The 25033-nt window shown below is 52.0% G+C and overlaps 1 protein-coding gene across 4 annotated transcripts in view; it reads left to right on the top strand.

Moving 5' to 3' along the window:
* The window catches only part of ANO7 (anoctamin 7), a 28085-nt gene that overhangs the window by 408 nt on the left and 2644 nt on the right, over positions 1 to 25033 (top strand). Inside the window, exons 1-22 of one of the 4 annotated variants that reach the window (XM_019513499.1) lie at positions 621 to 986; positions 2105 to 2179; positions 8158 to 8298; positions 10094 to 10160; positions 10763 to 10932; positions 11975 to 12082; positions 12704 to 12840; positions 13577 to 13634; positions 15242 to 15352; positions 15617 to 15782; positions 16237 to 16327; positions 16878 to 16974; positions 17880 to 18023; positions 18103 to 18240; positions 18442 to 18540; positions 18655 to 18757; positions 19884 to 19995; positions 21210 to 21264; positions 22103 to 22200; positions 22726 to 22874; positions 23743 to 23948; positions 24764 to 24906. In XM_019513499.1, coding sequence (XP_019369044.1) covers positions 8188 to 8298; positions 10094 to 10160; positions 10763 to 10932; positions 11975 to 12082; positions 12704 to 12840; positions 13577 to 13634; positions 15242 to 15352; positions 15617 to 15782; positions 16237 to 16327; positions 16878 to 16974; positions 17880 to 18023; positions 18103 to 18240; positions 18442 to 18540; positions 18655 to 18757; positions 19884 to 19995; positions 21210 to 21264; positions 22103 to 22200; positions 22726 to 22874; positions 23743 to 23948; positions 24764 to 24906 — 2363 coding nt within the window. In that variant the 5' untranslated portion in view covers positions 621 to 986; positions 2105 to 2179; positions 8158 to 8187. Of the gene's footprint in view, positions 1 to 620; positions 987 to 2104; positions 2180 to 8157; positions 8299 to 10093; positions 10161 to 10762; positions 10933 to 11974; positions 12083 to 12703; positions 12841 to 13576; positions 13635 to 15241; positions 15353 to 15616; positions 15783 to 16236; positions 16328 to 16877; positions 16975 to 17879; positions 18024 to 18102; positions 18241 to 18441; positions 18541 to 18654; positions 18758 to 19883; positions 19996 to 21209; positions 21265 to 22102; positions 22201 to 22725; positions 22875 to 23742; positions 23949 to 24763; positions 24907 to 25033 lie in introns of those variants that run through there. The other 3 variants (XM_019513491.1, XM_019513475.1, XM_019513483.1) reach the window with 3 other exon arrangements.

The raw sequence follows: 25033 nt of genomic DNA, 5'->3' as shown, positions 1-25033 counted from the left end.
GGGGGGGGGGGGGGTGGTACCTGTGAGGATGAGGGCAGTGCTTAGTTTCTACATGAAGTGGGGACTGTGTAAGTGAGTAGAGATCACTAGACTAAATCCTCAACACCAGACTCCCTCCCTTCCCAGATCTGTGCTGTCCTGGTGGAAGGTGTGATGGACTGGGGGAGCCCAGTGCTCCACCGAGTAGCATCCAAAGCCTTTGCATTTCACTCTTGGCTTCTCTTCCGTGGGAAAGTGGAGTCTCAAGTGACTAGTAACTCCCACATCTACAAGCGTGAGTCACTGTCAATGCTCCCAGGCTTGGTGATTAATGATTGCATCCTAGTTGATGTCATGGATCTACAAAGAACTGATAGAAAACAATTTGGGATGTTATCTGCCCTTACATTTTCTATCCCCTCCCCAAAATAAAACAGTACAACTTTTCCCTTGTATGCATTAAGCAACTGCCACACTAACCTGCCTGGACCCAGAGAGCCAGGCCAGCTTGGGGACAGAAAGGCCAACACTCCTTGCTTCCTTGTCATGGGCTTTTCTTGCTATGTATATTATTAAAAGGTGGATACTCTTAACTGCAGGGATCTGTAAATCCACACCCCCATCTCAAACAAGGCAGGGCCTGAGAGAGGCAGCAAATCAGAAAGGGCTTGTAAACTTGCTATCTCCCCTGCTTTATTAGGATTTCTTCCTCTCCTGTGTGCAACCTGGCATTTCCCAAGACGGGAAGCAACTGTAAAAGAAAGTTTGAAGCAAAAAAGGGAGATGAACTGATAGTACTTCCCTGTCTCTATAAGTTCAGGGGAAGGCAAGAGAGAGAGAGGAGCCTGGGGCAGTAACCTGGAGGGTGACCCCTTGGCCACCTGTCTTCTCTACACTTGGAACCAAGCAAAATCACCTCAGCGAGAGCTCTCAGCATGGAGCTAACCCCTGGAGTCTGCAGCATGGATAGGAGGGCATCCCCAGTGCTGTAGCTCCCCCAGCAGCAGGTACAGTGATGGGCTTCTGGGAAGCACAGAAGTGGCTTCTGTTCCCACTGGCCACTTCTTCCTGTGAGGGGTGGGACAGAAACCTTGTTCAGCTGAGTGAGGAGCACCCCCTGTAACAAAAAGAGGACTTGGTGTTGGGTGCCAGCAACCTGGGAGGACTAATCTGGCTTCTGTGACTGCCTCCTTGTGTAGCCCTGCTCCAGAGCAGGACAGATGCTTACAGGGAGTTGTGGGAAGGTTTCTACTGCAGCTTTTGGAACAGGAGCTGACATTTGCTTGGGAAGGGGGTTCGCTGTTAGGCTGCTCTGAGGTAACCTGGTGAGCTTTCCTACAAACATGTTGCTTCATGACTGATCAAACTGATTCAGCATAGACGTGTGCTCCTTGACTACAGACTTAGCCCTGTTAAAGTACAACAGGCCTTTAATACTGCACTCCTAGCTGCACAGAGCTGCCCAGTGCTAAAGAAAATATTGCCTGGAAGGGTTCTTATATTCCACAAGTATTCTCAACTTCTATTCATCGACAGAATTTTGCACCTTTACTGGCTTGCTTCCTTCCTTACAGAAAAAAACATTCATTGCAGGTTTGAATACAGCAGTGCTGCAAAGCAGATCATTTGCTCACTTGCAACCCTATTCACTTTCCAAGGACTGCAAAACAGAGCGAGGGAGAAATAAATTGGGACTGAGCTTGGTTTCTAGGGTGGAATGTTCCAGGGTGCCTAGGGGGTTTGGACACCACAAGGAAAATGAGTGGAAATTGGCATCCACCTTCCCCATGGGGCTGTGCAAACTTAATTTCCAAGCACGTTTCCATTTGTCCAGCTTCTGCTTGCAGTTGAGACTTCTCATTATTTGCAGACTCCAATCCACTCTTCCCAAGTTCTTGCCCACTGGTTCTTTACACAACATGTAAATTTCTTTGCTGGCAGGTTATTTTTATTTTTGAAGGCTGGATGTCTCAGCTTTCCTCTAGGGCACAGGTGGAAATCTGTAGCCCAACAGGAATAAGAGGAGAAATCATTTCCCAAACTATACCATTTCCCTGGAACATGTGTTTGGTTTCAGGCTGTACTGGCAGGCACCTCTCACTGTCTGTTTCTCTTTTTCTTAAAGGCACAGTCCATAAATCCACTGAGTGCTGGCAACACCAAGAGGCTGTGACGTGGCAGGAATCAGCTCTGTTCTCAGGTAACACAAATATACTTTGGTTTAAGTCCAGAGAGCAAGGGAGAGCCCTCTGAACTAGATGCTGCTGTCACCCAGTATTCTGAATGCAGCCAAACTTTTGTGTGTGTAAGGGCAGAGACCAACTACCATTGTAGAGTGAGTTCAGCATAGGGTGTCACACAGAGTGATGATGAGTGAAATTGCTCCATGATGACCCCCCTCTTTGCTTGTGGTTGGCTTGCTGTAATTTGAAGTGCATAGAGCATTACAGTGGCAGCGTACCAACCAGAGCACTTGGATAAAATTATAAAAGCAATAGCTTTTACTTTCTTTCTGCTTCCCTTTCCTAGATTTGCCCATGTCTACGTGAAGTCAAACACAACTTACATCTCCAATATGGATGGAGTCTGTTGTGTTTAAAAGGGCATTAAGTGACTGAGATTAACTTAGCTGTAATCTACTTGCATAGTTTAAAATATAGCTATTTCTGCCAACGCAGTACTAGGTCATGTTTAACATCAGGCTCTTTGCAGTGTTTTCCAATATGGTGCTTTTTCAAAACCTGGACAAAAGCTGAGACTTTCAAAGTGATTTATTTTGTGTTTCCAACCTGAAATGCCTGAAGGGATCTGATTTCCAGAAAGTGATGAACCCCCTCCCCTTCATAAAACCAGACCTCCTTTAAGGCATCTCACATTGAACACCTTAAATCACTAGTGATTCTGAAAATCTTGGACATGTTTTTCATTAGAGGCACTTAGAGAGTAGCCTCCCTCTTGTGCTGAGCCTGCAAAGAGCATATTTATTTCTCCTGTAAAATAAAATTTTCTCTACTCTCTGAATGGGGGAGCTATCTGTCTGTGCAAGCTACTTGCTTTCAAGGAATTGGACAAGGTGTGGAAAAGCCTTGGCAAATGTAACACATTTGTTCCTCTGCATATGTGGGCATAAAGGAAGGAAGTGGTTGTAGTGGCATTAATTGCATGACATGGATTGTTGCACTATTCATCTTTGCAATAGCCTAGCTGGCCCCCATTGCTCTTGACAGAAACTTCTGGTCCATTGCGACGCAACAGGCCCTTATAACAGCACTGATGCTTTCTGGAATGTGTCATGCAATTATCCTGTGGCACATAGCCCTGAGACGAAGGCTTAGAGAATTTCAAGCCCAAGGGACTGTATTATAGCATAGGGGTTATAGCGACCTGTTGAACTGCTGCTACTGCTACGCCAGTTGAAGATTTCAACAGTTCAGGTGGACCTCAGCTGAGGACTTCTGTGGGGATTAAAGTTAAGTAACAGCCCCAGCACTTGTAAAACAGCTGCAATGACTGCTGCATGAGCAGAAGTGGGAGCAGCAGCCTTGCAAACTCAAAACAACCCAACCAATCTTTTGTAATCCCTGTTAACCTGCAATAGAAGAAACTAGTACCTACAACAGGATTCAGAGCTCTGGGACTGGGGTGGTTCAGTCAGCTTCGATGACTTCTGTCCTGTCTGTGATGTGAGTGCTATTGCCCATTTGACTCCTCAGATCCCACATCAGGCAGGAGGATGCCTGAGTTATCTTGCTGTAGCTCTCACATCTCCAAGTACTTTCTTAGTTGGAGGACTTTGCACACACAGCACAGGTCATTTACTGCACAATGGAAATAGTGGCACCTTACTGTTTCTGAAACTTCTTGCCATGAAAGACGTACATCATCCTGAGGTTTGGGGTCCCAGTGCTGTATTCTTTCATTGGATAGAAAACTGGCTGGATCACCAGTCTCAGAGGGCATCTATGCACATGCTCCAGTGTGGTGGGGGGGGCACTTAGAGTAGCTCAGCAGACTTGATTAATTGAGTCTGGTTCAACACATGCTAATTAGCACGCTTTGGAGCAGATTTCCAACACGTGTACAGGTGCCCAGAGGGAAGTAGTCGATGGCTCGATGTCTAATTGGCAGCCAGTGTCAAGTGGAATGCCCCTGGGGTTGATCCTGTGGAACCAAACTTGGGGAAGTAGTGAATACTGGAGAGTAAAGCTAGGATTCAGAGACACCTTGACAAATTGTAGGATTGGGCCTAAAGAAATCTCATGAGGTTCAATAAGGAAAAGTGCAAAGTCCTGCACTTACGATGGAGCAATCTCTTGCACCAGTACAGGCTGGGGGCTGACTGGCTGGGCAGCAGATCTGCAGAAAAGGACCTGGGGATTCGTTACAGTGGACAGTAAACTGAATATGAGCCAGCAGTGTACTCTTGTTGCCAAGAAGGCTTACTGGGCTGCATTAGTTGGAGCGTTGCCAGCAGATCCAGGGAAGTGATTATTTGCCTCTGTTCAGCACTGGTAAGGCCACATCCGGAGTACTATGTCCAGTTTTGGGCCCCCCACTGCAGAAAGGATGTAGACAATTGGAGAGAGTCCAGCAGAGGGCAACGAAGATGGTTAGGAGGCTGGGGCACGTGATTTATGAGGAACGGCTGAAGGAACTGGGCTTACTTAGTCTAGAGAAGAGAAGATTGAGAGGGGATGTAATAGCAGCCTTCAACTGCCTGAAGGGGGACGGAATTAGACTTAAAAGAGGATGGAGCTGAACTGTTCTCAGTGGTGGCAGATGACAGAACAAGGAGAAAGGGGCTCAAGTTGCAGCAAGGGAAGTTTAGCATGGATACTAGGAAGAATTTGTCTCACTAAGCAGGTAGTGAAGCACTGGAACAGGTTACCCAGAGAGATGGTAGAATCTCTATCCTTGGAGGTTTTTTAAGACCTGGCTAGATGAAAGCCTTGGCTGGGATGATCTAGTTGGGGATAGTCCTGCTTTGAGGAGGAGGTTGGACTAGAAGTCCTCCTGAGGTCCCTTCCAACCCTAATTTTCTGTGATTCCACAGGCTTTGGCTTCAGTCCTAGGCAGGGTAGCGAAAGATCTTGGTTCAGTTCCTGTCTTTGCTAGAAAACTATGGCACTCTTGGGCAAGTGGCAGAGGCTGCTTACAGACGTAAAACAAAAACCCCAAAAAGGGCACTTTAAATTCTGTGCACCCCTGCACCTAGCCCAGCGCATGCCCAGAAGGGGCAGTGTATTTAGTTGGACCTGGCTCATGCAACATCTGTATAGATCAAGCATGTTAGTGGGCCTTTTCTGGCACTTTTATCTAATAGCTGATTGCATCAGCTTTAAATAAGTGCCAAAAAGCCCTACTGAAGCACCCAATTTATACAGATGCTGCAGAGCCCAGTCCAACTAACATGCTGTTGCTTCTGGTAAAGCACACTTTTGTTTTGTTTTTCCATGTCTGTCAGCCACCTTAGTGTTAGGGCTTTGTGAAATTTCAACAGCTGTTTCATTTTGGAGGTGTTTCAGGCCATTTTGGCACCCAAAACACCAAATCTGAATCAAAACAGAAGGCTCCGAAATTAATTGGAAAGCTCCAAAACGTTTTGGAAATGAGAATTTCGGAGTTTCGGAGCCGGGCTTGCAGGGAAGCAAAAACTAAGAAGAGGAAGGGGAACAACTGCTCTCATATTGACATCTAGCTCCCAGTTCAATTCTCCAGCTCTGATCGCTTCCCTCAGCTCTCTGATCATTTCCCCAGCTCTTCCCAGGGGCACGGCCCCCGACCTGCACGCAGGGTTTCCGCAGGCTGCTGCTGCAGGCTGAGGCCAGCAGCAGACGCGCAGCGCAGCACGTGCCAAGCGCCGGGAAGACTGTAGTGGTGCCGCTGGCCCCAACGTGCAGCAGCCTCCCGAAACCCGGCATGCAGATCCGGGGGCCCAGGCCCCCCTGGCAAGAGCTGGCGAATCAACCCGGGGGATGGGCAATCCCTGTCACGTGACCTGGGTCTGTGCCGGGCTCTCCGCCCCGCCCCGCCCCAGATCTCCGCTCCCTGCGAAGCCAGGTCACGCGGCAGGGCCCAGCACTGTCCCACTGTGCGACCTGGCTCCTCCGGGAGCGGAGGTTTGCGGCGGGGTCTCCTCACTGCTGCTGCCCACCCCACGCAGCGCCACGTCCCCGGGGCAGCGCAGCGCAGCGCAGGGCGGGCAGCAGCGGCAAGGAGACTGGCGCGGATCTCTGCTCCCTGCAGAGCCAGGTCGTGCGACAGGACCCAGCAGACTTGTTTGCCATTCTACACTGCTTCCCTGCCCCGCGACCTGGTATAACGGACCAGAAATCCGCACGGGGGTCTCCTCGCCTGCACAGAGGGCAGCGGCCCTGCCACGGATGATCCATCCAGAGCCCCGTCCTGCTCCCAAGCCCCACCCGGCTGGCCCAGTGTCTCTGTGCTGCAGTTTCCCGTTTGGCCAGAGGGCTGGTGTTTTCCCGAGTAGTATGGGTGGCTTTGCTACATAATACAAAACATGTCCTCTCTTCTGAAGCATTTACAGGAGGTGCTAAAAAGCACTAGTAAAGAGTCAAGTGCTATAATCAAAAGAAATCTCAGATTTAAGGTGAAATGTGGATCCCCTGACAGTGGCTTCAGAGCCAGCATGTACAACAATTCCCAGGCATACATGTTGTATGGTAACAATGAAGAACAATTTTCTTCAACTACAGAACAGGAAACTTTAGTAGAATGAGAAAAACAGAGTTATCCCTAAATCAGCTCTTTCTCCTTCCCCCTTTCTTCCCCCTAGCTCTCTGCTTAATTACAGAGCCTTCTAGCTACCACCTTTCCCATTAAAGATTTTTTTTTAAATCCCCAATCCCCCCATCCTTATGATACCTGCACACTGTTTCTTGAACTGCTCTGATAATGAAGACACCAGTTCCTTTGTCCAGTGTCTCAGCCTGAAAGCTTTTGCTGCTGGCAATGCTACTTCCATAAATGCCTTTTGATGTCCTTCTAAATTATTAAAAATATTAATATTGGAATCAAATAAAACCAAACTCATCCAGCAGGTCTTGCACATAATGAATAACTGTCAACTGAGCTGGCAGAAATACATTTACAAATGAGGTACCAAAATTACCAGTCTCCTTTCTTATATTTAAGCTGTGACCTTGGAGCAGTAACACAGCATGTTCTTTCCTTTTAGAGCCGTATAGGCTGCTGCCCTGTGTTTCTTTATTATTTAATGCAGATTTATGGCTGAGCCTTTGACAACTTGGGAAGATGCAACTTTAGTGCAAGCCCTGCCTTTGCATCAACACCAATATTTCCCCAGACAATCTGCATTTTACAATATGTCATTCCTACCTGTGCACTACTGAGAAAAGCACCTGCTGTCTGCCCCTCGAGCCCTGCTCTGTGTGGGAGATGAGAAACCTTCCTGGATACTGCTAACATAAGCATTGTTCTGCTTTCCAGAATGGCCTCACAGGGCTCTTCCTGTTCATGTCCTAAGAATAGCACTTGCAGAGAGCAAATTTCATCTTGTGCCGGGGTGTGAAGAGCTTCAGTGGTGGTTAGGCCTTGTTTGAGGCCCTTTCACAGAGGGAGAGGTTCTATCCTGAATGTCCAAATCAGAAACTCCCTCCGAAATGGGGTGACTTATTCACATGTTGCCATGTCTTTGCAGAGAGATGTGCCTGTGAATAGGGTTCTGTATTTTTGGCTGAAGTCAGTGCTGTCCCCTTAATTACTATGTTAACACTCCCACCTCTTTCTGGGCAATTTGTTTGCCTTAATTGTAGAAGAGGTGAGTGAGCATTGTGTAAGCGTAGTTGGATGTGGATGGTCTTTGGCATGGGAGGTAACAGTTCCCTCTATTGTTCATTTGGAACTGGCCTTAAGTATAAGCAAAGTGAGCAGTTACATGGGGTTCCCATTTCGGAGAGCTCAAACTTATGAGCAGGAGCTCTCTTGTGATAGGGCAGGGAAGGAAAGGAGCAGCTCACCCCCAGACTGCTCCTAGACCTTCATCATCATCAGAAAAGGTGATGGCCAGATCCTGATCATCTCTCCTTCTGGGCCTTAAGGGTGTAAGTCCTTGTTTGCTTGTTCATGTTAGATGGGGGCTTTGGCCTGTGAGTGCTGCCTTGAAAACTTGCATCTTGCTGATTTGCCCCTGCATAGCAGAAGGTGCTGGTGGCATGAAGAATCGCCATGCCGCGGAAGAAGATCAAAGATGACCGCACCCATCTGATCAGCGAAGACCAGGATGCCGGAGAGACCAGTTATGGGAGCCTGCACCGTGATTTTGTTGAAATCTCAGAGGTAGGCAAACAAGAGCTACCATGCAAGGATCTATCAACTGAAAGGAAAGGGCTGGCCTGTTTTCTCCTCCAGCCCCCTGCCACGGAGGGAATCACTAAACATAGGGGTTGCCTGGAGAGTGTGGCCACTGCTCCTCCAAAGTGGTGGAGGAAAGAGTGACCTCCTTACCCTGTGAGGTGAGGGAGGAGCTCCTGTATCCAAAGGGCGAAAGGAGAGGGAGTTCAGGGAAACCTGGCCTGTACACTGTTTGAGGCAGTTGATTTCCCTGAACTCCCTCTCCTTCTTTTGCCCTTTGGATACAGGAGCTCCTGTATGCAGGTTGTATTCTCTGAGGATCTGGGATTCCCTCCCTATGGCTGCGCCTGCACAAGAGCCTGACTGCACAGTCATTTAGTACTTGTATAACGACGTAGTAAATGACTGCATGGTAACCAAAGTTAGTGCACAGTTGTGCTGAGGAATGGCTTTTATTTTGACACTGACTGCAGTAGCTCGTGACCACTGCTCAGTAGTGTCACATCACATTTTTTTGCCATGCAGCGCTACTGCACAGTGGTTATGGGCTACTATTCAGTCAGGGTCTAGTGTAGATGCAGACTATGAGTATGATTTAGTTCAGCATGAAGATGGCCTTTGGGGCAGTGGCACATGTTTACAGTAGGAGGACATTCCTGGAAGTCATCCCTATTCAGAGAAGACCTTAGAAAACCAGGTATCTCTGCAGCATGGATTTAGAGGCTCCCAGGGCACCTGTTGTCAGAGTTGGGTGTTACTCTCATGTCCTACAGCAGGGCTGTCAAGCTTTTAAGTGGCTGGGGGCCACATGCCACAGACACCCCTGTTTATTACCACACAGGCGCCTTCCCCAACACTGCACCACACAGCTCCAGCCTTACCCTGGGCTCCCAACACCATGCCTCCTGGGGTATGCACAAAATGCAGAAGCTGTAGCCAGAGTGATAGAGGGAGGAGCAGCTGGGCAGGAATCCAGAGGCTGCAACTTAACCCCTCACAGGCCACTTGTTGGACAGCCCTGTCCTAGAGAAACCTGCCCTCAGCTCATTCGGTAGCTGTTGTTCCCTAAGCCCCATCCTGGGGGGGTGGTCCCAGCAGTGCCCAGGTGATACAAAAAAGCTCAACGCAGCTATCAATTCACTCCTGCACATCTGTGATAAGATCTAAAAACCTCTGCGAGCATTACATGGCAGTAACAATTTCACATCACTCCTCAGAAATCTGCAAGTGCTGAGTGATTCTAAATCAATGTTGAACTGCAGCCACAGAGTATCCTGCATGTTACCCTTTTCTTTACAGCTCCAGTGTTCTTGTGCACACATACAGTGTGCAAAATTGAAACAGAAAAATCCCCTTTTTGTAGAGTGATTCCAGCCCCTCACAGCCCTCTGCCAACCCAACACCATTTAGACAAAGTAGCCTCTAGTCTCCAAGGACTGTTCTGAGTCTTGTGGTTGCAAAGGGATGTTGTGAGGAGGTTCACAACTGAGATGAGTAGCCCAGGCTTCTGGCCATGGCTAACAGAAAAAAGAATGACCATGAGCCCCTTGTGGAGCTGTGTTGCTAGTGTCATCAAGACAGACTAATGGGTTAGAAGGAATGAGAAAGGTGGGAAAAGGTTGGTTAAGGGCAGAAGGGAAGGAAACCCAAACATTACTTCCCAGCACTCCCCCTGCTTCCCACCAGTGGCTGTGAGTGGCTCAGATGTTTCTGCTGGGGGTATGTATCCAAGCCCTGATGCGTTCTGCTTTTTGATCATGAGCTAATATCTTCTTCGTAGGTGAGCAACTCAAGCCAGGGCAAGCAGGACACAGCAAATGTATTCAGTAATGGACACACCAGGATTGGTGAGGACACAATTTACCTACAGGGAGAAATACTGATCAGAGAGAAATACTGGGTTGGAAACTGGGGCCCTGTTCTTTAAAGGACACTTGCCAGCCAAAGGTGGAGGCCAAACATGTATGTTGAGATGAAGAGTTTAGAATGTGGTCTTCATAGGTGCAGCTGAGGTGAACTGGTCCATGAGTGTAGCAGGTCTGGTTTGGTCACACCTGAGGTCTGCAAAGCCTTACTGGTACCATCTGTCTCGAGAGCCGTTATCCTGGTGGCCTCTATAAGGCAGCACATCTTCCCATAATAATGCACCCCTTCCACAAAGGGATACGGTGCTGTTATTTTTGCAAGGTCCACTTTGCCATATTGGAAACAAGTTGGAGTTGGTACTGGCAGTTCCTCTCTGCTTAAGCACCTTTTGCTAGGAAGTTTGATTTGCCCCATCCTGATTCTGACCATAGGGTAAGTGTCCTGATCAGGTAGTATGATGTGCATTGCAGAGGTGTGGGGGTGGAGAAGGAGAGGAGCAAGAACGGCTGTCCTTGAGAGCACTGTAGGTACAAGGACACTGACCCATCTGGGCAGGGATGTGAAAAATCTCTTCTTGCCCCAGACTTTGTCCTGGTGTGGGAAACGGCTTGCCGGGCACAGGAGGGGCAGGGGGATGAAGGCAGTGACAGTGAGAGCACGGGAACCTGGTGGAAGACACATGCCGTCCTCCACAAGTTCTGGCGGAAGAAGTTTCTGAACAAGCTCCAGGCCATCGGGATCCAGATGGAGAAGGTAGGTTTCTGGAGCCCACACTTTCCCAGCCCCATCCATCTGCCCAGGAGCCTTGCTGTGGGGGAAGGGGGAGAAAGAAAAAGTCAGTCTTTCCTTTCCTACTATTCTCAAGGGATAGGGAACCACCCCCAACCAGGAAAGGAAGCTCCTTATCCTGTCTCTGCTCAGTCCTGGCTTCTAACACTGAGGAAAGAAAGGCAAACAGCTCTGGGCTGCCTGATACAGTGGCTGCAAATGCAGCTATCTCTGGGTCTCACAAGCTACAAACCACCCAAAAGACAGCAGGCTGTGGTGGCAAATCCAGTCCTCTCCCCACTGCTACAGTGGAGATAAGTAAACAGTCACCTCTGCATCACTTTCCGGCAGGGGGGTTCTATTCATGTATAAGCAAGGCCTTGCGAACCATTCAGCCTGGTAGATATGAGTCCTGGGCCCTGGACATATGTCCAGCCAAGCTGTGCCAGGTCCAGGAGCTGGGGAAACCTACCCTTCTGTTCTGTCTCCTCACGTGACATCTGCAGCACCCAAGCCCCTTCCAGCGAGTGCCCTGACTGGGAGCTGGAGACCAGTTCCCTGCTTCCCTAAGCTTGCAGCTGGACTGGGATGGCCCCCAGCATAAGGTAGAGCAGTCTTAGGGCAATGCAGTTGATCCTGGCCCCAGCCTGCCCATATCCAGCACACCAGTTATCCTTGACCAGAGGTGACTGACAGTACTTCTCCAGGTAGCTCTCTAGTCCCTTTCCACCAGCAGAGCAGCACCAGGCCACAGAGCCGGTGTTTTACCCTGTTCTAAAAAATTCCCTTCCCCAAGGAAGGGAAAGTCCAAGGGCTGTGAGCCTCACTGATCCCATCACCGAGCTGTAAGCCCTGCATGTCAGGGTGTGCAGGAACAATTGCCTGGTGGGCTCAGGTCAATATAACAGTAAGCTGTGTGGGTTTTCCCTCTTCCTGCTTGCTCAGGACTTGTCAGCTCATCCTCACCATGGGATGTGCAGCAGGTGGCTAACTGTAGTGTATGTCTGTGCCCCTTCCCTCCTGCCAGCATGTAGCCGAGGATAAGAAGAAAGCTGTGCACTACCTGCTGCTGAGTGCCCGGTGGAGTGTGCTGTGTTACTATGCAGAGGATCTCAATCTCCGGCTCCCCCTACAGGTGAGCATCAGGGTGGGGGCTGCTGTTTCCCTGCTTTGCTGTTCCCAGGACCTCACCCTCTGGACATAAGCATCTCAACAGCATCTGTGGGTGGGTGCCCCACTGCTTCACCCGCAGTACTGTGGGCCTGGGTTGGGGGGTCAGCAGGGGATCTCTGCTGATGGCTGTGTGTCCTGTACTAGGCCATTTCTGCCCTGAGCTGCAGCACTGAGATGCAAGGCGATTCCAGAATGGCCCAACCTGAGAAGGTGCCAGGGAGACTTGCTCACAGGCTGGGCAGACTTGCTTATGGGCCATCAGTGTCACATGGGTAAAGGGCCCAGTTCTGCAGGCTTTGCTACCTCTCCCTTCCCCTCCCCTTCTGCAGCTTCACACATTGCTGGCTGGCCCTATATCCCTTCAGTGCTTTCTCATGCATGTTGTCACATGTCCTGCTCCTGCCATACGCCTCATCCACACTGGTACCCAGGGCCCTTCTCACTCCACTGTGCATGAAGCAGGCTCTTGTGCTCACTGCCACCCCTTGGGTGCACCAGCCTGTGTTTCCTCCCCTGCTGACTCAGTCCCATGGCACTGCTGTCCTTATCCTCCACCTGAACATTTCCTGTTCTGCCCATCTAGGCCCTGGCCAATCAGGCTTCAAACTGGTCAGCCCGCATGCTGAGGCGGTTGGGTATGCCCAACTTGCTGGCTGAGGAGGTCCCCAACTTACCTCTGGACCACTACACTTGCCAGTTTAAGGTGAACAAGTTGCAATGGTAAGAGAGCTGGGGCTGGGGAAGGTACTTGCTTCCTCCTCCTGGTGATCATGGTTCCTTTTTCCCAGAATTGACCTAATTGTGTTCTCCCTGCCATGCACCATGGAGAGGGAAGGGGCGGAGCATGTGCAGGAGCAGTAGGCACTTCCTGAAGAACTGACTGCTTCCAGCTGGCCTGGAAAGCCCAGTCACCCCAAAGGGAAGCTTGAGAGCTCACTCATACAGCTTTCTGCCTTACCTTCCCCTCCCCTGCCTAGACTGCCAGTGCCCCAGGGCAGGAGCCATGTCTCCATCCAGCTCCTAGAGTCCTCTAGGGCAATGGTAGCTGCAGCAGCATGGCAGTAGCAGTGATAAGATTGCACTGGACGAGGGGATGGATGGCCCTATAAGAAGAGTGCCTTGGTGGAGGTGATGAGCAGAGCAGGGCTGCTCTGAGGGCAATCTCTGACTTGGAATGGATGGACTGTGGGCCTGAGTGACATCGAGGTACTAACATCAAGAGGTGTCATGGTCATTGGAACCCCTCAGGCCTGTCACTTTCCCATCCTCCACCAATGGGCACTTGACATATAGTAGCATATCACATGCCCCAGTGAAGGAGGCAGCCAGAAGCCTGTGGTTTATGTCAGGAGGGGAGAAGACAGGAGCCATGATGGTTTGCTGTTTGCATGGCACCTTAGGCATTTTGCAGCTTGTCTGGCATATTCCCATCATGGTTCTGCATGCCTGATTTCAGGTTCCTAGGGAGTAAGGAACAAGACAGCTTCTTCAGCAGCACGCAGCGGCACCAAATAGTGAGTACCCAGCCATGGGATGGGGCAGGGGAGCCAGGCTGAGGGGAAAGTTAGAGGACATGAGGCCTGGGACTGAGATGGGGCCTTCCTGACTCCATTCTTTTCCAGCCTGAGAGTTGCCTTTGCATCTGTGAGCACAGACAAGAGGGCTGCGCATCCTGGTGGGGACAGAATGCCATGCGCAATCTCCAAGAGGTAGAGCAGGTCTGGGACCCTGGTTAGGCTTAGGCTTGGGCTGGGTGTCCTCATGGAGGCGCAGGTCAAATTGGGAGGAGTCAGGGTGGCTTGGGAGCAGATACCTGTGTTTCCTGGAAGCTGACATTCAGGCTGGTGCCAGCTTGGCCTTTGAGCAGGCTGCATGTGCTGGCCAACTTGGGGCAGCTTTGATCACAGTATGAATTGGTTGGGATTCTTTTGATGAAATATTCTTTCATCAGGAAATATGGGTTCATTGGAACCCGCTGGGAAGAGCCTGGTGCAGCCCCAAGCCTCGGCCTGCAGCAGCAGCCTGCCTCACCCCACATGCAAACCTGGGGGCGCACATCCTCCTTGCCTTTCCCGGAGGTGCATGCAGCAGTGGGAGCCGCCTCTCCCACTCCTTGCATCCCCCAGATGAGCGGCAGCTCCGTCCCACTCCCTCCCTCACTGCAGGGGCCTTGATTTGCACCCCCCCACACCCTACCCCTTCCCCCACAACAGACTTAGTAGCCGGATGCCACTCTCCACACTGCAGGGCTGCATATCAGAATTGGATCAGTGTCGGCCAATATGGCTCCTTAAAAATCAGCCATCGGTATTGGCTCAAAAAATCTCTATCGGTGCACCCCTAGTCTTGGCCCCAGGATGGGATTTCTGGTCAAAACGAGGCAGAGCATGCGAGTCAGCTGTTGGCTGGCATACATTCCTGCTCTGTTCAGTTCAGACCATGGCATGAGCCCCAATCTCCCAGCACTCCCCAGGCAAGTGCTCCAATCACCGGGTGCTGGGGTGGGGCACTGTCCACCACCCACACTCAAACTGTTCCACTTAACAGGAGCAAGTGTTCACTGAAGCAAGGACTTGAACCAGATTCTCTCACTTTTCAGGGGGTGCCTGCCCCATACCCTCTCCCTGATCTTTCACCAAACCTTTGACCACCAGAAGGTTGTGGTCTTGTTCTTGGACAGATTGGGAAACCCTTGGAGATCTCAGAAAGTTTCCCAAGAGGCAAGAGCTGTTTTCTGCTTGGCTCTTGCAAAGGCCGGGCTTGCAGCCCTGGTTGCTTGTGAATGAGACAGCTCACAGGCTGATCAGCCCTGACAGCAGCTTAACAGCAGTAGAAATAAGTTTACAAACTACAACTAAAAATCTCTTTTCTTAGTCACTCGGTTTTCAGTGATGAGGGAAGGGGAACATCACAAAGTCCATGAGCATCTAGTGTGGAATTCGGGGCAAAAAAAACCAGTTTCCACCAGTACCTGCGGACTCAAATCTTTTTAACTTGGACTGAATTTTATATTCCTTCCACCAAAATTTCCCCTTCCTTTCTGCAGGGGGGCAGCATTGGCCAAGAGTTCTGAGGCACAGTACGACTGCAGTTCTTGTGACGCTTTCTTTGTTCCCCCCAGCTACGTGAGATTCTGGCCACAACCCCTTATGGCAACATCGAGGAGGGGCAAGTTGGGGTGGACCGGCTGCTGAACGAGGGTGTCTTCACTGCTGCCTTCCCCCTGCATGATGTGAGTCCACTCTGGTTCCTGGGTCTCTTGAGGAGGCTGGTATGTGGTTACAGCACTTGACCCATATCTTGGATGGCACCTGGGAAGCTCAGGCTCGCACTGCCAGACCAGTCTGGTGCAGGAGGGGGCCTACTCCCCAGTCCTTGTGCCCAGCCCAGCCAAGGCGCTCTGCACAGGCAGCTGCAGTTTTTTGCAAGGGTCCACGAGGCTATATGAAAACCACTTCACCACACAGTCTGGCTCACCTTGTGCTCACTCCCACAGGGCCCCTACAAGGTGCCACCAGAGGGGCTGGACGCCAACACTCTGAATCAGCGGCAGATCCTCTTCCAGCACTGGGCTTGCTGGAGAAATTGGAACAAGTACCAGCCATTGGATCACATCCGCCAGTACTTCGGCGAGAAGATTGCGTTCTACTTTGCCTGGCTAGGTGAGAACAGCACTCCCTGCGGTGCTCCCCACACCCTACCTGAGCCCTGGGCTATGCCAGTACAGAAGCCCAGTGACAACTACCCCATTCCCTGGAGCCTGAAGAACTCACCCCATGTAGCCCAGTTGTGATTTCATGGCCTTCGGGCTTCTCTCAGAAGAGGTATGGGAGGAGAGAGAAGTGAGAGGGGAAAGGAGCAGTTTAAGAACCAGAGATGAGAGCACACCCAATGAACACCAAGTAGTTCTGAGACAGAGGGGCACAAAAATACAAGATCTTGGTCTCAGTTTGTGCTGCCTGTCACTAATGCTTGCTGTGTGACCAAGATTTCAGCCAATTCTCCTCAGCCAGAGACATAGTGGCTCCTACAAGAGGGAAACACCCCCCAAGCCCTGTATTTGCAGTGAGACTCCAACGTCAAGGAGGTCTTGCTCTCTCTTCCCTTTCTCTTCAGGTTTCTACACTGGCTGGCTCTTGCCTGCAGCAGTTGTGGGCACCCTGGTCTTCATAATGGGTGTTTTCATGATGTTTGATGACGTACCTTCGTAAGTGCCCACCTCCCTGTCTGCCCCTCTCCCATCCCTTCCTGCTGGCCTTCTCCAACCAGGAGCATTATGGGTAAACTGCTATTCAGGGCCAGAGATCTTAGCTACATCCTCTGTGGCCAGTCCAGGCCCTGTGTGACTCTTGCACATCATCAAACCAAAGTGCTTTTCACAGACAGCTGTGGCAGGGGTTTAACGAGAGGAAACTGTTTGCACTGAGGGAACAGAGCCATCCTGTGGAAGACTTCAATTCGGGCAGGCTCCAAAGGGCTACTGCTCTGTGCTACCTGGTGGGATTCCCAGCTTTGTTCCCTTGTCTTTGAGGGAGCTGCAGAGAGCCATGTGCTCAGGGCTTTGCCCCCCAGGGGTCCCCCTGGAAGGAGCTGCAGTGATGGGCTCTCACAGAGTCTTTGCCTGTCCTCATAGGGAGGAATGAGGCCCCAGGGCTGGGCAAGTAGCCCCCATCAGCAGTGAGTGGAGATGCTGGTGAGGCCTGGGATAGTGACTGTGACCTGGCACTGATTCCTGTCCTGTTCTTGGTCCCTGGCAGGCAAGAGATCTGTGAAAGTGAGGATCAGTTCCAGATGTGCCCACTCTGTAAGAAGTGCCCCTACTGGCTGCTCTCCAGCATCTGCAGCATGTTCATGGTGAGAGCCAGGGCTCAGCTGGGTCCATCTCACTGTGGGGCCAGGTCTAAGGAGTTTCCCACCAAGAGTTTGTGTGTGCTGGGCCCTTGGTCCTGCACCAGGACCATCCCAGCCTGACTGGGAGCACAGGGGGAGGGGTGGTCACTGAGCTGTTAGTACAAGCCTTAGGCACTGGTCTGCTCCTCCCTTTGCCACTAGAGGAAACTTCCCAGCACAGGAATGTGCCCCAGGAAGGAAGCCACCTTCTCCCAGTCACTCCTCCCTGCCACTCATCCTGCTCCATTGCCAGTTCCTCTTGCCCTCATCCTTCTGTGCTCTATTGCATCTGTTCCTGGCCCTCTGCTTTGCTGGTGCTCCCCTAATTCCCACCCCCAAGCCCCTACTCCACTTTCCCCTCATTTAGTTGCTAGCCAGTTCCTTCCATCTTTGTTCTGTCTTTGCATAGACTGATATAGCCAACAGCACGTGGGTCTCTCTGTGGTGGTTACATTGGTGCCTCCTGGTTGGTTCTGTCTTGCACATGGGGTAGAGCAACAGCACGGAGTCCAGAAAGTGCTCCTGTGGGCATATGTGAGGCACTTAGGGCTGCATAGCTGGTTCACAGTGCAGTGGGACTGTTGCTTGTCACTGTGCTGAGGTACCCTTCTTTGCCCAGCCAGTCTCCCTGCTGCTCAGAGTGGCTACAAGCTCTTATGCTACAGGGAGTTGGGGACTATGAGGCTACCACTGCTGTACCCACAGCAAATCTGCTTTGGGCAGCCCCTCTGTGGATGTGAATGGTGTAGAGCTGTTGAATCCAATCCTACTGCTCCCTGCACAGGGTCTCCTCTCCCACAGTGGGATGAGTCAGCTTCCCCTCCCTCCAGCCAGTCCCCTCACTCTCATCTGCTCACTCCTCTCTACAGGCTGGCCGGCTTTTCGACCATGGTGGGACCATTTTCTTCAGCATCTTTATGACCCTGTGGGCAGTGATGTTCTTGGAGTACTGGAAGCGGATGAATGCCACCCTGGCACACCGCTGGGACTGCTCCGACTTTGAGGACATTGAGGTACAGGCCCTATGTGACAGCCAAACTGCTGAGGCCTAGTGAAGCAAAGCCATGATGATGCCTTTTCCCTCTGCCCTAGGAACGGCCGCGCCCTGAGTTTGTTGCCATGGCCCCCATGACGATGAGGAACCCTATCACTGGGGTGGAGGAGCCCTATTTCCCTAAGCGGAACCAGATCCATCGCATCCTAGCTGGATCAATGGTCATCATCATGATGGTAAGGGTATGATGGGCCTTGTACAGAGCACAGTGGCTCAATGTATGCCTGGGCCTCCTCTCTGCTGCCTAGTTTGCTTCTGGCTGCTCCTATAGCTCTGTAACTTCTGCCAGTAGGATGGAGTTTCCCTATAGCCAGGAATGTCCACAGGGGTAATAATGGAGCAGTTGGGTCAGCTCCTTGCCATGGTTGTGTTTGCAGATTTCAGTGGTGGTTATGTTCCTCATCTCCATCATCCTCTACCGGGCCATCATCAGCCTCCTGGTCGCCAGTTCTAGGGACTTCCGCTTCGTGGCGTCAGTAAGATGGAGGACCACCCTATCCCCTTCCAGTACCACCCATGGGTCTAGTAGACTCGCTAGAGTCTCTTGAGTTTTATGCTTCACTGTCTTCTACTCTGTTTGTTTCCTTTAGGCATCACGCATTGCCAGCCTCACGGGCTCAGTAGTGAATCTCATTTTCATCCTCATGCTCTCCAAAATTTACATTGCACTGGCCCATTTCCTGACCAAGTGGGGTAAGTGATAGAATTGAGCTACAGGGGAAGTTGCACAAATTCTTCAGCTATTTTTCCCTACTCGGTCTGATGTCCTGCTCCCTTATGTCTTGTGTCCTGGAGCCACAGGCTCCTGCACAGCTTGCTGGCTGTGGGGAAGAAGGGAAGGAAGAGAGACTCTCCACCAGGATGGAAAGGTTCTTTGGGAGAAGCACTGGGTTCCTGGGAGAGAAGTAGCCTGAGGGCTGCTCTGAAGCATCCCTGTGAGAGAAACTAGCTGCCCCTGGGAACGACAGAGCTCTGGGCCCCCACTTGGGCCCAGGCTGCAAAAGCCTGCTGTCCTTACTGAGGCATGAGTGCCTGCCAGGGATAAGGGGGTGGGGAGATGAGCTTTCATCTCCAGCCTGCTGCTTACTCCATAAAACAGAAGCTTCTTGAAAGACATGAGTGGGGAGAAAAGGAGAAAGACCAAGAGGCAGGAGCTGTGAAAGGAGTGGAAGTGCTGAGGGAAAAGGAGAGTGGAGTACCAGAGTGGAGAATAAGTGCAGGTGATCAAGGGAAAATATTGGGACAATGGTTATTTTAGACAGTGCTATCCTGCCTCCCACAAGCTAGACAGTGTGTAGGGTAAAACATGAAGTGTGGCAGTCCTACTTCTGGCAGGGTCAGGGTTGTACGTGTAGGGGACCTGGAAGTGACTGAGGCTTACTGACTGCTTTTTCCTTGCCATGCACTTTGTCAGAGTTGCACATCAATGCAAGTGTCGCTAGCTGAAAAACGTGCAGGCAGTCAGCTGTCTTGGGCAGGGGGGTGCTAGTACTGTGTCTTGTCCCTTGGCAGCAGGGGAGCTGGCAATGAGCAACTGGCTTTAACAAACATTTATCCTAGGATGGAAGTGTGCAGATAGCATAGACAGTTTTACCCCCAGTCCTTTCTGGGGGGATTTGCCACTGGATTAGGTGAAGTTCATTCCAGTGCAGGAGTGTGCAGCGAGCAAGTGTAGTTGCTGGTTACCCTGGTTATAAGTGTTTTGTCTGCCCACATCCATCATTAGTGAACAGCAGGGAAACACTCCTGCCCTATTTAAGTGTTGCCCCAGTAGTGTGGGTGCCTGACAGCTGCTCTGTGTGTGTTTGCCTTGTCACAGAGATGCACCGGACACAGTCCAAGTTCGAAGATGCTTTCACCTTCAAAGTGTTCATCTTCCAGTTTGTCAATTTCTACTCTTCTCCCATATACATTGCCTTCTTCAAGGGCAGGTGAGGTGTCTCTGGGGGAGGGCAGCTCCATCCATGCAGCAGGGACCTTCCCCAGCTCCTGCTTCAGGGGACTCTGAAGTTCCTCCCTGTGGCACTTGCCTTTGGTGACTTGTCTCTGAAGCTTGATGTCAAAGGGGTGACAGGCAACCTGAAGCACTGCTGCCACCCAGAGGCACTATGCAGCATTGAGGGTTCCCATAGAAGCCTTGGAGCCCTAGGAAAAACTGGGAGTCGGGCTTCTATGCTCAGTGGATCACTATGCAGCCCTGTGTCCTTCTCAGTCTTAAGGAAACATGTCAGAGAGTGGGGTGACCATATAGCCTGCATTTAGGTTGTGGAATCTCCTATCCAGGAGGGCTGTGTCTCAAGCAATGTAACAAGCACATAGAAATGCTCATGCCCTTGCTGGAGTCCCACGCCTCAAACAGGCTTCTTCTGGGGACAGCCATGGTCCCCACTACACCACTGTGCATTGTGTCTGGAATGTGGCAGCTGCTGCAGGAAGTCAAGCTGACCATGTGGGTGCCCAGTCAGAGGTAGCTATTGGGCAGTGCTTTGGGTAGATGGCAAGCTGAGAGCAGGGTCCTGTCATATGATGTGTTGCACCCACACTGAGGAAGGAGCACACAGCCTACAGAGCCAAGAGAGGCACAGGCTGAGGGGAAACAGGCAAATGAAAGTGAAGTGAGTCACCCGCTATGCCAGCAGCAGAGATGGGGGGTGGAGGTAGCACATAGCTCTCCTGAGCTCCAGCCACTGGGAGGAAAAGGGTGCACAACAGGCTAATTGAAACCCCCCTTGGAGGTGATGAGCACTGAAGTGCCAACCTGGATACCCTCTGGAGGCCACCTGTTAAGAGAGCTGGGCAGGGAGGCACCCTTCTTCTGCTCTGTTAGGTAGAAGGGGTGCAGGTTATGGAGAAATACTGTACATACTGGCTTCCCCATGGCTGGTATCCTAACATGTGGGACTGGCCTCCATTCCTGTGCAGCAGCAGGACTGGCCTCAGGCACCAGAGCAACAGGTGCCAGCAGTGGCAGAGGCAGGAGAACATGAGGGAGCCCTAGCCTGGTTCTGCTCAGCCCAGGGCTGAGGGATGGGCCAGGGCCCCAGGGTCTGGAGCAGCCAGGGAGGCAGTCCAGCTGGCTGGGGCAAGTGAAAACAGGGGGGTTAGGCCTGGCTTTACCACTCTTTTTCCATCCCCATTCTCCCAGGTTTGTCGGCTACCCAGGGCACTACGGGACTTTGTTCAGTGTCCGCAATGAGGAGGTACTGCTTGGTCAAGGCCTCGGGGAGGAAGAGCAGCACAGGAAGGGTGGAATATGCACCCTGCTGTGGTGCCAGGAACCCTCTTGCCCAACTTCCCCCGCCTCTACATATGGCTCTATGGCAGGATCAGACCTCTTGGATCCCTGCACTGATCCATGGCCTTCCCAGAGCCAGGAAGGGAGGCTTTGGTGGGTCTTGTACTAGGGCAGGGCTCCTGCCTGGCACCCCAGCAAAGGGTACACACATGCTCTCTAGGTACCCTCTTCCTTCTGCACGTTCTGGCAGCCGTACACATGAAGCCCACTTTACTGGAGGGTCTGAACCTGGGGCCCTTCCCACCACCCACAGGGGGCAGTGCTTGGGGTCCTTCTGTACTTGCCCTAACAGCAGCCAAAGTGAGGAGCTGTGGTGGCAGCCAGGCTCAGCCCCTCACCTGAGTGGCTGCCACCTCCGGACGCAGCCTGTCTACCCAGAGGGAAGCAGCAATATCTGAGACCCCTCAGCTACAGACAGGTCCACTTGGCCATGATCCCTGCAGCACCTATGGCCAGCCTGAGTGCTGAGACCAGCTTCTCAGGGCTTCTTGCCACCTCGTCTCCATGCTCATCTGAGTGAACATCCCCGATGCCACGTATAACCTCTGTACAGGAGGCTTGTACTAGGGCGTCTGTCCAGCCATGACTCCATGCATGTCAGAAGTGGCTTTTCCCAGGGGAGGGGGGAAGTTCATGTTGGGATGAAGCCAGCCGAACCCCCTGCTGACATCATTCCCAAGCTGTGGGGAGCCCAGTTTCCAGCCCCTGCTCTGGTGCCAACCAGTCCATGTCCTCCCATGCAGTGTGGCCCTGGTGGTTGTCTCATCGAACTTGCCCAGGAACTGCTGGTCATTATGGTAGGAAAACAGATGATCAACAACGTGCAGGAAATTGTCCTCCCGTGAGTACCGAGCACAGCCAGGAGCAAGGCCAAGGCACCAGGGGAAGGAGGAGGGGTCAGAAGCTGGGACCCAGAGGTAGGGGAGCAATGGACCATTGCACTGAAGGGAGGTACTGGCAGACAACCCCAAGCTTTGCCCCAGGTGCCATGCTGGGGCAGCAGGGACACGCACTCTAGTGAGACACCTCAGTGCTGAGGCATCAGCATGGTGAGGGGCTTGATCAGGGCAAAGCCCTACATATTCCCCACAAGTCACATTGGCAAGTGGGGGTCGGGATCTTCTGCCCCACATAGGCCAACTCCTCAGGCAGGTAACTGAGGGTAGCATCCTTCCAGCTGTGGCACAGAGACCCTGGCAAGGGCTTCCTTTGCCCAGCTATGATCTGAAAGTGCCACTGAGACTCATTCAGCTGGAGGCCTGGGCCCAGCACTGCCCCTAGGACAAGACAGGCAGCTTCCAGCCAAGTCTGCAGGGGCCATACCCTGCCCGTGACTGCTTCTCCTCCTCTGCTCCCCAACCCCCAGGAAGCTGAAAGGCTGGTGGCAAAAGTACAATCTTCACTCCAAGATGACCAGCAACGAAGCCTCCTCAGCCCCAGTCCCACCAGCGCCCTGGCAGAGCAACTGTGAGCTGTTGGTGCCTGAGGGGCTCTTCGATGAGTACCTGGAAATGGGTAGGGAGTAAGGGCAGGGGAGGGACTTGCCCAGTAGGGCCATGGCTCCCTGAACCAGAGGTTCCTTGTGGGGTGGGGCGGGGGGTGCAGTTGGCCACACAACTGCACAGCACCCTTCCTGGCCCTTGTGCTGGGCACTTAGTGGAGGCACAATCATCTGTGTCCTGAGGATGTCTCCCAGCTCTCCCACATTCAGCCCCATGGCCCCAGTCATGCCACCTATGACATGCTCTGTCCAAGGCGTGATGAGGCAGAGATTGCTGGGACAGTTGAAGGTGGAGACAGCTCCACCCTTGCTGGGGAACCCTGGGCCCCGACAGATTTCTTCTCCTTCCCTGGCAAAAGCTGAGCTCTTGCAGTACATTTCCCCCCTCTGCTCCTGTGCAGTCCTTGCAGCTGGTTTCAGACTCAGAAATATTCTACAGGAAACCTTCACCCCAGGCTTGGTTTTGCCCTGGCCTCCAGCCCAGTCTGCTCCATGTTCCAGCTTCCTCTGCCACAGGCTCCTCTCACCTCCCTTCTTGCCGGTGCCCCAAGGAGCCAGCTGCAGCAGTGAGTCAGCACCAGCTGGCTTAGCCCAGGGGTAGCAAGCAACATAGGCTTCAATCAGGCCAGCATGCCTCTAGGCAGGAACAAGGAGCAAATATGCTCTCAGAGACCTTTTGATCAGAATGTATTTCCCAGGGATTTCCAAGTCTGCCCTTTGGACAGCAAGAGAGGGTGAGGAGGGAAGGGGGAAGCAAAGCACCCTTGGTAGCAAGAAGTTAGAGGAGATGCCATGAGCACTGCTGTAGGCAATCAACCTGCTTCCCCACTCTGTTTCCCCTGCCCCGTGCCCTGATGGTCTTTTTCCACCCACACTTCATAGTCCTGCAGTTTGGGTTTGTCACCATCTTCGTGGCTGCCTTCCCCCTGGCACCCCTCTTTGCCTTGCTCAACAACTGGGCGGAGATCCGCGTAGATGCACAGAAGTTTGTCTGCGAGTACCGGCGCCCTGTGGCTGAGCGGGCCCAGGGCATTGGCATCTGGTTTTATATCCTGGAGGTCATCACCAACCTGGCAGTCATCAGCAATGTGAGTGGTGCTAGCAGGAGCCCAGGGGGGAGGGAGAAACTGGCCATCAGAGGCAGCTGCTCAGAGTTTGGGTGACATTCAGTTGATGCACTCAGGTAGGCATCTGGGGTCTGGTCTTCCTTTGGAAGCTGCAGGTGAATCCTCAATGTTCCTTGATCTTTGTTAGTGGATTAAACTTAAAAAAAAGCAATGGTGAAATCACACCCCAGGTGGTGCCAGGCTGTAGATGTAGTATTGCCTGTGACAAGTCGCATGCAAACTGCTGCTGTATCTGATGGACCCATGAGCTGTGGTGCTGCTTCAGTTCCCTGCCTCAGTAACCTAGAGAAGAGTGGAAGAACCAGCCTTCCCTATCTCCCAGCTCCTGGATCCATGTTACCACCCCAGCCCTCTTGTTGAGGTGATCACAACTGCAGCTGTAGAAGAGTACAGCTGTTGAGCAAACAGATGAGAAGTGCTAGAGGAGGTGGCTGCCTCTGAAGAAGGAATGGTTCCAGCTGTGGATGGTGGGAAGGTGTCAGCCTGAAGGGTTTGCAGTTGTCACTGCAAGGGTCCATTGTTGGTAGCCAAGGGCAGGTGTGCAGACTGTAGGGATAGTGTTGAGGCACAGGGAAACCTGCCTGGAGTTTGCGCCATGTGTACTCATCCCAAATGAGAGGAGGTTCAGCCACATACAGTCTCCACAAGAGCCACATGCAGGCACCTTACAGCCATGCAAGGCTCCAGAGCAACAACATACAGGCCAAGGCTCCACAATATGAAGCTGCCCCTTGGCCTCAGAACCCCACATAATCATGTTTCCCTCCTCTTTTCAGGCCTTCCTGATCGCCTTCACCTCAGACTTCCTACCCCGGCTCTATTATCAGTACACCCATGCCAGCAACCTCCATGGCTATGTTAACTTCACCCTGGCATATGCCCCAGACACCTTTGTCTCCCAGTACAACATCACGTGCAGGTAAAACACATCTGCCAGGGTTCTCAGAAGAGCCACCTCTGCTAAGGGAGGCACCACCACCTGCTTGTTTGTGCACATTTGGATTTTTCTCTTTCAGATGGCTACTGCCTTCTCCCTCTGTGCTCCC

The sequence above is a fragment of the Gavialis gangeticus genome, unplaced genomic scaffold (genome assembly GCF_001723915.1).
Source record: "Gavialis gangeticus isolate Ggan-Ray unplaced genomic scaffold, GavGan_comp1, whole genome shotgun sequence".
NCBI lineage: Eukaryota > Metazoa > Chordata > Crocodylia > Gavialidae > Gavialis > Gavialis gangeticus.
This window is presented reverse-complemented; position numbering and strand designations above follow the sequence as displayed.